Source organism: Mus pahari, chromosome 11, assembly GCF_900095145.1.
Source record: "Mus pahari chromosome 11, PAHARI_EIJ_v1.1, whole genome shotgun sequence".
Lineage (NCBI taxonomy): Eukaryota > Metazoa > Chordata > Mammalia > Rodentia > Muridae > Mus > Mus pahari.
This window is the reverse complement of record NC_034600.1, coordinates 37,242,094-37,256,822: the sequence shown is the minus strand read 5'-3', so window position 1 is coordinate 37,256,822 and position 14,729 is coordinate 37,242,094. Positions and strand designations below refer to the sequence as shown.

At 40.3% G+C, this 14,729-nt stretch overlaps 1 protein-coding gene across 1 annotated transcript in view; it reads left to right on the top strand.

The window, feature by feature from the left end:
• Window positions 1–14,729, top strand: part of Ipo11 (importin 11) — a 136,842-nt gene that overhangs the window by 99,377 nt on the left and 22,736 nt on the right. The window contains exon 29 of the mRNA XM_029544005.1: window positions 5,990–6,085. Coding sequence (XP_029399865.1) covers window positions 5,990–6,085 — 96 coding nt within the window. The remainder of the gene's footprint in view (window positions 1–5,989; window positions 6,086–14,729) is intronic.

Below are 14,729 nucleotides of genomic sequence, written 5' to 3'. Positions count from 1 at the left end.
TCTCTCTCTCTCTCTCTCTCTTTCTCTCTCTCCCTCCCCCTCTCCCCCCTCTCTCCCCCCCTTTCTCTCTCTCTTTTGTGCAATTTTGTTTTGTGACTTTAAGACTTCTTTCTTGTGCTTTATTGACAGGTAGTTTCTAACCAGTTGTTGGCATCAGTGTTCTCATCATTAGTAGCTGAGTTGCCTTTTAATCATGGAATGCTAGCTGGGCCTGGGCTCACACCATTAATCCCAGCACTCAGGAGGCAGAGGCAGGTGGATCTCCATAACTTTGAGGCCAGCCTAGTCACCATAGTGAGTTCCAAGATAGCCAGAGCTACCATAGCAAGATCCTATCTAAGAGTGTGTGTGTGTGTGTGTGTGTGTGTGTGTGTGTTTCTGTTTGTTGTTTTCTTCATGTGCATTTTAGTGAAAGAAATGAATAAATGCAACTGGTGTGCAATTAGTTTATATGATCCAATAGCCTTTTATTTGCTGGTTTCAGGGTTTTGTGCCTCCATGTATCTAATCCTTGTGCTCGATAGAGTTCATTACCACACAGATACCCCTAGGACCCACAGGGGATTGTTTTTGGTATTCTTTGGATAAAATTTCAGATGCTCAAGCTATTTATAAAATGGTGGAATGACACACCCCTCTAACCATTACATAATCTGGAGATGACTTAAAAACATCTAAAACATCTAAAAATCCTGAGTAAGTTATACCCCACTGTTAGCGACTAGAATAATGAAGTCTGTACATATTCAGTGCAGATGCAATTCTCCATCAAAGTGTGTTGACTCATGGCAGGTGGACTGCATAGATGTGGGTCCAGCAGATACAGAGGGCTGAGGTGTTTTAAATGGCCTGTGTTAATGATGGGGCTTTAGGTCAGAGGTGGAGTGCTTGCCTAGCAGGTGTGAGGCCCTGGATGTAAGTACTAGCATGGGCGTGGATCTAAGTCCTAGCATGTGCTTTTTGTGGCTCTGTCAGTTGTTTTCATGATTTCGTCTGAATCAAGTATAATCAAGTATATGAGAAAAGAAGGTGAAAGGCAGAGTTTGTAAAAGGGAGACCAGACTGAGGTCGCTGAATGACCCCGTCAGTTCACTTTGACTCTCCAGACTGAGGTCGCTGAATGACCCCTTCAGTTTCACTTTAACTCTCCAGACTTATCCATATCAAATTTCCTTTGTATTTTTTAAAAATAAAAAATTTCATAAATAGATTTATGACTCACTCATCCTCCGTGTTCTGGCGCATAACCAGTATAGTCAGTTGCCTATTTCTTATCTATATATCAGCTATTCATGACAACGATTATATTTATTTGTTTGTTTAAGTGTTTCTATAAACATTTGTGTGTGTGCGCACACATGTGCCACAGCACCCATGTGACCATTGGAGGACAGCTTGTGGGCCTCGTTCTCCCCTTCTACCATGATGGTCTCCGGGATTGACCTGGTTGTCAGGCTTGGCACTGTTAACCTGCTGAGCCACCTTGCCAGCCCTATGACTATAATTTTAAGAGGAAATAAATAATAAGAAAACTCCAGAAAGAAAATAAAGGAAAGTCTGCAGCATTTGGGATCATGAATTAACTTGATTACTTATTGAGTTTTCACACATATAACATTATCCTATGGGGATGAAAATAACCATAACACATGATTCTTATTTAAGTTGTATATCATCTTAAGCAGAGCAGTTCTCAAAAATCAAAGGACAAAAGAAGAGCATAGCATGAGAGATGCCACATGGGTACATGTCCAGTGAGTGAAGAGCTTTTATTGAATTCAGGAAAGTACTCTGTTATCTCCGTGAGAAGTCCCAGAAGTCTTCATGGCAGAAGTGTGAAGCAAAGGAGCAATTCAAGAAATGGAGAACACAGAATATTGGTTTCTTCAGGGCTACCATGCATTGCTAGATAGATCTTAGGGATTCTTTTCAGGGATTGTAGTCCTAGTCCTTCGTAGTTAAGATGAATTCTCACTCCCATTAAGTGGTAGGTTGAGGGGTTAAGAACTAGTTCTGGCATTAGTTTGGAATGGGTGATCCAGGAGGACTGTCACAGATGACACCCTGAGAAGGAAAACCCGTCTCCTGGTTATAGTGGGATGGTTTTCATCAAAAGGCACACAAGGGCAAATGCAGTTATCTTTAAGTGAAGTCCTACCCTCTCTTCTCCCTCACAGCCTTCTCATTTCATTCTGGTGTATAGATTTCTTTTGATCATCTCTGTTTTAAATGTCTAGTCACATTTAAAGACATGCATCTAGAAACCAGCAGCATGGATCCGGAGGTTAAGATACCACTAAGCTGGACGATCTGAGTTTCATCTCTGAAACGCCACGTGGTAGAAGCAGAAAACCTGACTCCTGTGGGTTGTCAACTCTGACTGCTACCCCCCACCCAAATAAATAAATGGAAAAGTGTTTTAAGAAGTTCAAAGCCCTAATTCTAGAAAATAGTATAAAAAAATTGATTCTTACTTTATGCCCAGGAGTTGAGAAAGTGTTATGTGTTTGTGGGTGTGTGCACAGGAGCAAAAAAGGGCTTCTGATCCCCTGGGTATGCAGGTGGGTAGACAGGTATGAGCTGTCTGAGGTGGGTGCTGGACACTGAAGTCCACTCTTCTGCAAGAGCAACACATGCCTAACTGCTGAGCTAGCTCATTAGCCCCAAAGAAATCTTCTTTAAAAGCTTCATTATAAAATGTTACAAGTTGGGTCATTAGGAGGAACATATTGTACAGTAGTAGCATTAGAAGAGTTTGTAATGTCTTCTTGATTATTTATTTCAATATATATTCCGTTCCGAAGCCTGGAGTAGAAGTACACCCATGTAATCCCAGCACTTGTGAAGCAAAGGCTGGTATCTGAGTTCAAGGCCAACCTGGTCTACATAAGTGGTTCAAGATAGCTACATAGATACTATCTTTAAAAAAAGTATTCTGAATGCCAGGAAATGACACACTACTTTGACTTGTAGTTTTCTCTATTATTTGGAAACACTCCCTGAACTACTTAATGAAAAAAAAATAAGGTGCTTCTTTTTGAGAATGCTTCTTAAACCTTCAAGTGGTTTGGAGATAGTTATACTGCCTACCTTATCCTTTTTACTGATTAGAGAATGTTTCCTTTCTAATCTTCAGTTCTTCCTCTCCAGAGTAAGCTCTTCTGTTCAAAGCCAGCTTTGGTTCCTTTGTACCCCGGGCTGTGGAGTCTGACTCCCTCCCTCCTCTCTGGCACTTGAGGGGTAGATATGGCAGAATAATAATTCTTGCCACATAGTGCAGCACAGCCACATTGAGGCTAACAGGTAACTGTTAGGAAAATTCATAATTAATATTTTGAGAAAGCATGTTGACGCCAAATTTTCCAGTTTTCCTAGGAGTGTGGTTGGTCCTTAGGGCTGATGTTAGTAGACAAGGCAGTTTAATATATTCTCCCTAGAAATCTTGAAATCGATGCATGCAAGATCCCTGGAAAGGGAGAGGGGGTTGCTGTCAGGGTTGTATTAAGAAGACATTCAGCTTCTACTTGCCTTGGCATCTCTGATGCCTCTCTGGTGATTTGCTTCTCCGGGTAAGGTAATGGCCATAGTCTTTCTACCTTCTCACTTCAGACCCAAGTCTGGGTTTCATTTATAGGCAAGGAAACTAAAGACCGCTTAATTTATTGCTTAATTTCTAATGAAAATCTTGACCTTTCCCCCCCTAGTGTATATAATAGAATGTAGGATGAATGTTTTTAGAAAATATTCTTCAGTTCTAAGATAAAGGAATCACGGTGGCATTGTGAAATAAGACGTGCTACTCAAACAAGAATGTATCACAATGATTCCTACCAGTTGGGACTTAGCCCGTTTGGTGATTTGGTTCTTCAAACTACAGCATTCGATTGTATTGACACAAGCTTTTGACTGCACATAAGAAGAGGTGACAGACTGCTGACCTTGGAGCTATTTGCTGAACCTTTTTTTTTTTTTTTTTTTTTTTAAAAAGACAGGGTCTCACTTTGCAGCTTTGGCTGCAAAACTTAATATGTAGACCACACTGGCAGTGAACTCATAGAGATCCACCTGCCTCTGCCTCCCTGTTGTTGGGATGAAGGTAATCATCACCATATCCAGTGCATTTGCTGAACCTTTTAAAAAGTTAATTATGCATGTTAATGAAGTCTGGGTAACAGGGTCAAACCCCTTGTAGGGATAAAAGTATAATATCCTGGAGGCACTAAATTTTCAGCTACTTTGAAATTTTTTAGTATAATTTGATGGTACTATGTCATAGTAGATGGCTGCTTTTACCTTTTTGAAATACCAGTTATATAAGCTGTGGTGTATGTACAGTTTTGACAAATTTACACCTTTGCCATGCTCGTGATAGTAGTTATCACTCAAAACGTTGAGGTAGCCTCGCCTTTTGAACATTTTGTAGACACGGTCCTAGAATAGGTAGTCCTTTGAATCTGGCTTGTTGCTCTTACCATGGTGTCTTGGAGAATCAATCATGTCACCTAGGAAGTTCTATATTCTGTTGGATAAATTCCATTGGCTTGAGTGTGTGTTCAGATTTATTCATTGACTAGTTGATGGTCATTTATGGGTTGTTGCAGGTTGGGTCTATTAAAGTAAAGCTGTCACAAATATTTGTACAGACCTTAGACCACTCCTTTGGATTTTAGGTAAATACCTGTAAGTAGGATTGCTTAACTTTATTAAAATGTGCCATATTTTCCAATGTGCATATAGCATTTTAAGTTCTTGCTAACAATATGTAAGATTCTTTACCATCATGTAGTATTGGCGGTCATCTTTTCCATGTTGGTGGGGTATGTGGGGGAGGTGCACCTGCATACACATGTACCCACATGTAGTACAGACAACCTTGGGTCTTGTTCTTAGGAGCCATTGCCTTGTAATTTCTTGTGGGGTGTGTGGGCAACTTGACCCTGCCTTCCAACAGGCATGTGCTGCCATGTTGTGTTTTCATGGCTCCCGAGAATCACATGGCTTTTTATTCTTGCCTAGCAAGCCTTTATCAGCTTAGCCTCTCCAGACCTGTAGTATTGGCAATCTTCTTAATTTTACTTTTAAATAAAATTTGGGATTTCAGCGTGTGTCTCTGTAATGCCCAATTATATGCAACATCTTTTCAAGTACTCCCATGAAATCTGAATATTTTTCTTGGTGAACTGCCTCTTCACATTTTTTCCCCTCCAAACCTTTTCTACTTCAAAATGAAGTTGTTTGTCTGCTGATTCTGACAGATTGTTCTGAATTCTTTATATGCTGGGTCCAAGTTTTTGCCAAGTGTTTTAACAATATTTTTTTCACACTACAGCGCTTTTTTTTCTTTTCCCTTGACAATATCTTAAAGGCAAAGATTTTTGCCAGCACTTTGTGTCCCTATTGTTGTAAAATTAACACAAGACTATTAGAAAAAATGGTAAAAATCAGCATGTGTCTGATGTACATGCGTATGTGCACGCTTGTGCGTGAGTGCGTGCGTGCGTGCGTGTGTGTGTGTGTGTGTGTGTGTGTGTGTGTGTGTGTGTGTATGAGAGAGGGGATGTGAAAATATATGCAGTAGGATGTATCTCTCTCTCCATCACTCTCTGCACTATTCCTATGTGACAAGGGACCCTCCTGTCTCCACCTTCAAAGCCAGGGTAACAAACCTATAGACAACTGCACCGCCATTTTATGTAGGTTCTGGGGATTCATGGTGCTCTCTAGCCACTCATTCACTCCTAACCACTGACTCCTCTCCTCAGCCTCAGTTATCCTCCCTGGTGCACAGCCTGTATTTAAAGACCAACACTATCACAAAAGAAGAATTGCCGACATTACATGCATTTGTAACAATATTACCCTTAAATATATCTTGAAGATTTTGGTTCTGTTTCAGTACTACATTTACATGTTCGAGATAGTGCTTGGATTTCTTAAAGATGGTGTTAAACTACTCTTGTTAATCTGTATTGTTATTCTTTCATTCTAGTGTTATCCAAGATAAATTTTGTGGAATTATCAATATCTCAGTGGAGGCTCTTCACGATGTCATGACAGAAGACCCTGAGACAAGAACTTACAAAGAGTAGGTGGATCATTTAATCAATCATACTTAGAATTATGGAATTAAATGATGCAGCATGATTATTTTTAGTTCAAAATATGAAGAGTGTAATTTTGTTTTTTATACATTTTAATTTGTTTTTGTTTTTGTTTTTTTTAATTTTAGACAAGGTTTCAAGTGTCCCAAACTGATCACAAACATGCATAGTCAAAAATGACCTTGAACTTCTGATCTTTCAATCCTTCTCCTCCCAAGTGCTCAAAGAAAGTTATTTTTCTGTAGGAGTGGAGCCACAGGGAAGTTGCCTATGATCCATTGCCTGTGATACACATAATAAATTAAAATAAAAAATATCTAAAAGACATGGGAAAGAGGAGCGGAAGAAGGATCTAGGGGGAATGGGAAGGGGTTGGAGAGGGGAATAGGCATAAATATGAACAAAATGTGTTATATACATGTGTAAAATTGCCAGAGAATAAATTTAAAACATTATAAATAAGTAAATAAATTCCAAAGACAGTCTAGCATAAATTTCTTTTTAAGGATATTTTAAATAGCTTTCCCCTTTCACGCTAATTATGAGATAAATGTTAGGAGTTATTTTGTATTTGCTATTAAAACATCTTAAAAACGTACTTTTTGGACACCACAGTACCTTTCAAGTCATTGACTAGTTTAAAAATGTACTAGTTAAAATTATGTCCTTTTTTGGTGAGTTAGACAAAGTTATGTTGTTAAGAATATAGAAAGATGCCGGGCATGGTGTCTCACGCCTTTAATCCCAGTTCTCGGGGGGGGGCAGAGGCAGGCAGATTTCTGAGTTCGAAGCTCACCTGCAACCAAGAGACCCGTTCCCCACAGATCGGGGACCCAAAGTGAGGTCCAGTCTGTGGCAAGTAAACATAAAAAAATGTCTACATGTTATTTAGATCTTAAAATCTTATGAAATAGAAATATTCAGCTTTTTGTGACTACAAAACAGAAATAAGTAGTCTCTCATACATATAAGGAATTTGCATTTAAAGTTAACAGGAGTTGTTAATAGTAAGTCTTTAATATAACAGGACTGTAAATAGTATTTTTATATGGTATGGCATGGTTTGCAAGTAATGGTACAATATTTAGTATATGTTCAGACAGTCCTTGTATAGTTTATTTATATGTAATATATATAAGAAGAGAATAAGTAATATATGTGGAGACAAGAAGGAAAACAAACCAATTGGGAGACTGTCATGGAAATGCAATCTGATAGCTGGTGCGATGGCTCAGTAGCCAGAGAGTACGTGCTGTGCAGTCCCTGGAACCCACAGTACGATTGAAACAGTAAAATAAAATAAAAGTGAATGCAAACTCAAAGTAAACCTAGACACGAGGGCAGGTGTTCCTGGGGAGCGAGAACCTGTCACCCTCTGCTGTTTTCCTTCCCCGGAATTCCTGGGCAGAGGTTTTTACCAGAGGTGGTATTTGGCATACAGGAACAGAATGGAGACACAAGTTACCTCACTTGTGTGACTTTAGCTTCTTAGTGTGCGTGAAGAGGTCTGTGGTAAATCTTCCTAATCAGTAGTCTGTGCCTTGTATAGTTCTAAAATTTATGGTCCACAGGGTTACAGGACACAATTAGACTGCCAGAAAGGTTCCAATAAAAAGTATAACATATTCACTTTAGTAGCTGACTTACTTTCCATCTCTTCCTTTATGTTTATTTGAACAGTTCATTGAAAGGAAGCTAATCTTTTTGGTTCTGTTGACATTTTTATTATACTGTTTGAGAATGAATTAGGGCAAAGGAAGAAAACGGTTTTCTTCACCTGTGTAAGTCATATACAAATTAGTGTTCTCTCCAGAAACAGAGTCAGTAAACATCTGTAAAAATATTTATTTTACGAAACTGACTCATTTGGTTACAAAGGCTGAGGTATTTCTGGTTTATAGTGGCAGGTTGGAGACTTAGGGGAGCTGGTAGTTTCAGTTCTAGTCCATCCAGGTTTAAAGGCAGAAAAACAAAATCTTTGAAGGCCTAACTTGAAAGCAGCTAGAGCATGAATTCCCTGACACAGCATTTTTCTGGGTGTTTGTTGTATTGGCAAAGGCCCAACACACATAAAGGGGATATTCTGCTTTGTCCAGCTCATGATTCAGAAACTGATACCATCTAAAAGCAACTCCACTGCACACCTAAAATAATACTTAACTAATACCCAGGCTCTTGGCAGCTGGGTTAGGTTGACATATAGCTGTCCATGAAAATAGTTCTGTTGATAGAGCTCCTTATCCCACTTGTTTAGGCCAGGCAATGTGTTGTGTAAAAAAGCAACAGTCTACCTTAAGGGGAGACTGAGACCAGTGGAACAATACTTCAATCAGGACGAGACCAAGGGTGTGTGTGTGTTGTGTGTGTGTGTGCACACGCGTGCATGCACTGGGGATCAAACCCATGGCTTTACACAAAATAGGCAAATTCTTTAGTACTGAGATATATTTCTAGCGAGAATAACTTCTGAGAGTATGTAGTAGATTGAAGCCAACTGTTAAGTAACCAGTGCGAAATGCAGTTTTGGAATGATTTTTTTGGTTTTTCGAGACAGGGTTTCTCTGTATAGCCCTGGCTGTCCTAGAACTCACTTTGTAGACCAGTCTGGCCTTGAACTCAGAAATCCGCCTGCCTCTGCCTCCCGAGTGCTGGGATAAAAGGCGTGCACCACCATGCCCGGCCTGGATTCGTTTTGTTTTGTTTTGTTTTTGTTTTTGTTTTTAAATCAGTGGAGGTCATTGGTATTTTTTAAGTATGGAAGGTGTCTTAGTTAGGGTTTCTATTCCTGCACAAACATCATGACCAAGAAACAAGTTGGGAGGAAAGGGTTTATTCAGCTTACACTTCCACATTGCTGTTCATCACCAAAGGAAGTCAGGACTGGAACTCAAGCAGGGCAGGAAGCAGGAGCTGATGCAGAGGCCATGGAGGGATGTTACTTACTGGCTTGCTTCCCCTGGCTTGCTCAGCTTGCTTTCTTATAAAACCCAGGACTACCAGCCCAGGGATGCCACCACCCACAAGAGACCCTAGCCCTACCCCATTGATCACTAATTGAGAAAATGCCTTACAGCTGGATCTCATGGAGGCATTTCCTCAAGGGAGGCTCCTTTCTCTGTGCTAACTCCAGCTTCTGTCAAGTTGACATACAAGACCAGCCAGTACAGAAGTGACATGTGGTAGTTTGAATGAGAATCCCTCCCCAACCCCCAAGGCTAATATGCTTGCATACTTGTCCTAGTTGGTAGAACTGTTTGGGAAGGATGGGGGGGGGTGTGGTCTTGTTGGAAGAGGTGTGCCACTGGGGAGTGGGCTTTGAAGTTTCAGAAGCCCAGGCCCAGTCTGACTCTGCCTCATGCTTGTGATGTACGTTCTTAGCTGTCCTCTGGCACCATGCCTACCTGCATGCTGCCATGCTTCCTGCCACAATAATCATGCACACTAATCCGTTATAACCATGGGCCCTAAATTAAATATTTTCTTTTATATGTTGTCTTGGTGTTTTGTCACAGCAATAAAACTAAGACAGAGTTGGGGGGTAGGTGACTGCTGTGACAGGCCTGGCCATGCTGGTTTTTTCAAGGAACATGGAAGACTTTGGAAATATGGACCAGGAAAGCAGTTGAGTACTGTAAGTGGAGCATAACAGGCTCACACTGGTAGTATCTTGGAAGACAATAGTGCTAAGAGCATTGTAGACTCTGGTGGCCCATCTCAAAAGGTTTCTTTCAGAAGGGGATCAATATTAGAAACTAAACTGGAGACAGTTCTTGTGATTTGGCAAATAATTTGATTGCTTTTTGCCCATGTAAAAATCTGCATGAGGCTAAATTGAAAAACTTTGCACTAATGCATTTGATTTAAGTTGACTATCACTGGTTATTACTATCCAGTCTTATGCAAGTATACAATGAGGAAGAGCAAGCAGGGCAATAAACAAACCAACAGTTTGAGGAGAAAAAGAGCACCAGGAAATTCAGTGTGTGAGTCAAGGCTGGTGTTGACAGAGGGAGGAAGTCTTTGTTCAAATGGAATAAAAGAAGTGGTGTCCTCAGGACAAGACCCCTGTCAGCTAAGGTTTTAACTTAGGAAAAGCAACAACAAATCAGAGCCTATGCAGATGTCATTCTAGGAGAGGGCCAGGCTGCATCCCATGCTAGCAGCTGACCTGGCAGTGTAGGCCCTTGGTGCTGTCTTTAGAATCTGGAAGGGTAGAAAAGATGCGATATGATCAGGTTTATAATGAGATTCATTTGATTTGTGGAAACTGTGAGCCAGAGGCAGAGAAACCATTTAGATATCTGTTATAGGTAATATTATCTTGGAAAGAAACACTGAGCTGAATTTGAGATAGACTTTGGAGGGAGATGGCCAGAGCAGCTAAGGAGGGCTAACAGGTAATTTATAATTGGATGATATGCAGGTTAGTTTTAAATTGTGTTATTTCTAGCCTCTTTTTATCTTTGTATCTTAATATACCCTCATGACATACTTGTTTAGGCCTTTTAAAATTTAAATGTATTTTGTTTGAGAATATGGCAGTGAGTTCTTATGCATTCTTCTAATGATCCCATATTTTTATTTTATCTATTAAAAAGTTCATATATAAGGTAAGCGAATACCTAATGGTCAGCTATAATTAATCTAACAGTGTTGTTTGAGAATGGTACAGGAAGGAAATCACTCTAGAAGAGTTTGATGAAGAGTCTTGAGAGCTGATAGGTCTGCATCTGCTTGTTAGTTTTCATTTAGAGTTTCTTCATCAAATCAGGGCAACTTATTAATGAGACTAGAGGACAGTCTGCTTAGCACACTTTCTCTTCTTACATAATACTGGGAAGAGAAATTGATAATCTCTTGCCAAAGTGTGGGAAGTAAAATGAAAGAAAGAATTTAGCCAGCATTTTAGGAAGCAATAAACTTGATTAGAAAAGACTCATGAATTTTTTTTATAGTTGTAGAGGACAAAACACAGCTATAAACAAAGTAGTGTTGTTTGAAACAAGTAAAATACAGGCTTTTGTAATGATTCTTTCTATACTTGATTCATAGAACTCAGCAGATGGCCCTGCAGAAAGAAAGAGACCTGGAAGCCATAAAACAGCAGCAGGGAAAGAATGAAAAACAAAACCCATTTTAAAGTCACCAGTCTCTGCTCTCCTAGCTTCTGTCTTTAGTGACTTCCTTGGAGGTCTCCAGTTTTCCCCCTACACAGCCATGCCCTTCTGCTTTAGAAAGTTAAAAACCCAGGTTTGAACAGAATCAAGTTGTTGGATGATGTTCTATGTTGATTTTCTTTTTTTTTTTAAATATTTATTTATTATTATAAATAAGTACACTGTAGCTGTCTTCAGACACTCCAGAAGAGAGCATCAGATCTTGTTTCAGATGATTATGAGCCACCACATGGTTGCTGGGATTTGAACTCAGAACCTTTGGAAGAGCCGTCAGTACTCTTAACCTCTGAGCCATTTCTCCAGTCCCTATGCTGATTTTCTAGCACAGCTTCTCCTCCCTTTTCATGGATTGCCCATCAAACCCTGGGTGTGCCATCAGCTATCAGACTTGTGGGTTGGCTCAGAATCTCTTCTTGCTGTGTCATGTCCTTGCCTTTGGCCCGTTTGAGCAAACCTGCCTCTAGAATTTCTTTTGCCTCTTTTCTGTGTTCCTTCTTGGCTCGTTCTCTGCATTGCTAATATACTACATTCACTTAGAAACTTATATTCAGATCATAAGAGGATTTGAGATAGTGCATAAGAAAGAGGAATTTAAATAGTGAAGCTTCACAGGGGGAACATGCAGGCACAGGGATAAAAGACTTAGCTGTGAGCTAACTGCCAATGCAGAAAGAAGCCTTAGGAGCTGCATGCTGTTGTTTTCAAGCAGAAGGTAATACGTTTACTAGGAGAAGGAAATGGAATTTTTTTGAGTTTTTATAAGGTACTTATCTAAGGGACTGTAACAGAACTTCCAGCTTTAACAATAGGTATTGGCTACCTCTGGCAGCAGTATGTTCCTAGGAGAGTGGCTTCAGCATCAGCTAATGCGGCCTGGTAAACAGTACCACAGACCCAGGTTCTCTCTACTGTATCCCTCAGCACTCCGGCCTAATCTGCAGGCTGTTTTCTGCATGGGTACAAAGCAGCTCCGGGGCTGCATGACAGTGCCAGTGCCAGTGCCAGTGCCAGTGCCAGACGCTTTCCTCTGTGTCTTTCCTAAAGATTGAAGTCATCTTCTTCAGAAACCATTTCAAAGCGCTTGCTAGCATGCCTGCAGCTCTGAGTTCCATCTCCAGTACTGCAGCAAAACTAAATGAAAAAGAGAAGGATGGTTATCTGTAGTGTCCATTTTTAATATTTCCAGTTCGGTTTTATGTAATTTGTGCTGATTAGTTTTTTTGTGACCTTGACATAAGTGAGGGTCACTTGGGAAGGGAGATCTACAATTGAGAAAATGCCTTCATCCGACTGCCCTGAAGGCAAGTCTCTGTGATATTTTCTTAATTAATGATTGTTGTTGTAGGATGGTCCAAACTACAGGGTATGGTGCCACCCCTGAGCAGGTGGCCCTGGGCTGTGTAAGAAAGCAAGCTGAGAGATCATGGGGAGAAAGCCAGTAGGCAGTGCTCCTCCATGGTCTCTACTTCCCTTCTGCCCTCCAGGTTCCTGCCTAGAATTCAAGGCTGTTTTCTTCATACTGTTCCCCTGGTCAAATTTGAAGCATCTAAATTTGGTACACTGAAATATGGAAAAAGTTCATTTAGGGTAGGGAAAATTTAAAGGACACTGAATGTATGTTTAAAGTCATTCCTTTCTCCCTGGAAAAATAACAGATGACTTAGGGCAGAGTTTTTATATATTCGCTGAACTATTACTTCCGGTACCTTTTAAACTAAACAGAGAACACTTAAAGGATTGCTGTTTCTTACCAACATTTGTCTGTTGGGTTTGGCTTTTTTGAGTTTTTTTGTTGAGAAAGATTGTAATTTAGCACTGTAGTGCCTGGAGATACTCAGTAATTTCTGCCCAGGTGTGTAATGGAGGAGTGGCTATATTATATTCACAGGACAGTTCTTATTTTAAATGATTATTGATAGTATTTTATGACTATAACTATTATTAGATTAAAAGTCTCCATATGTTTTTGCTTATTAGAAATCCCATCTTGTGCATTCTAATTAAAGTATGACAGCTTGCCTTTAATCTTTGTTAACAAAATGAGATTTTACTTTCAGTTGGAGCTTCAGAAGATAATTTCAACTTTATCCTTTTCAGTAACAATTTTTTGGTGTTTTGTTTTTTGTAATATATAACTCAATGGTACATTGAGCATACATAGTCCTGAGTCAGAAAAACAAGGTGTAGTTTTACAGCTTTCTCAGACCTGAATGAGTATAATTTGCTCAAATTAAAGTAAGCATAGTCTGTTCTTTAGGTAGTTTTTGGTCAAGAAGGGAGGGAGGGAGGGAGGGAAGGAAGAAAGGAAGGAAAGAAAGAAGGAGAAATGAAGGAAGAAAAAAGAAAAGAAAAGAAAAAAAAGAAAAGAAAAGAAAGAAAAGAAAAGAAAATCTTAGTCGGGGTTTTATTGCTTCAAAGAAACACCATGACCACCAGGAAAGTTGGGGAGGAAAGGGTTTATTCAGCTTATGCTTTCCAGACCTTAGTCTATGTTGGAGGAAGTCAGGACCTGAGCTCAAGCAAGGATGGAACCTGGAGGCAGGAGCTGATGTGGAGGCCATGGAGGGGTGCTGCTTACTGGCTTGCTTTCCATGGCTTGCTCAACCTACTTTTTTATAGAACCCAAGACCACCAGAATAGGGATGGCTCCACCCACAGTGGGCTGGGTCCTCCCCCACAGATCACTAACTGAGAAAATGCCCTATTTACTATGTAAGTAACAGAACTGAAATGATGGCTCTGTGGTTAAGAGCACTTGCTGTTCTTCCAGAGGACTTGAGTTCAGTTCTGAGCACCCAGATTAGGCAGCTCACAACTGTATGTCACCCCAGCTGCAGGGGAATTCGGCCCCACAGGCACTGAAGTCATGTGGCATAGACTCACAAATAAAAATGAGTCTCTCTCTCTTTTTTGCCTTGTTTTGTTTCTTGAGACAGGATTTCTCTATGTAGCCTTGGATGTCCTGGAATAAACTGTAAATCAGGCTGGCTTCAAACTCAGAAATCTGCCTTCTTCTGTCTCCTGGGTGCTAGGATTAAAGGCATACACAATCACTACTAGGCAAAAGTAAACCTTACCAAAAAAAAGAAAAAAAAAGAGGATGAAGAAGGAAAGGAGGAGCAGGAGCAGCAGCAGCAAGCTAACATGTTTTGTATGTTTTGTGGTGCAGAAGAATTTGAGACCAAAAGAAAGGGGGAGCGGGCGCCAACTGCTGCAGACTATCCCCTTTCTCTGGGGTCTCTTATCTGCTTGTGAACGGGTCTCTTGGTTGCCAGCGAGCGAGGATTTGGCGAATGACAAGCAGACAGAGAGAGAGAGAGAGAGAGAGAGAGAGAGAGAGAGAGAGAGAGAGAGAGAGATCTTGATGTATTCTCATAAAGTGAACACCAGTGTTATATAGTACAGAGAACAAAGGGGTAGGATGTCACAGCAGGCAAAGTACATTGAAGTT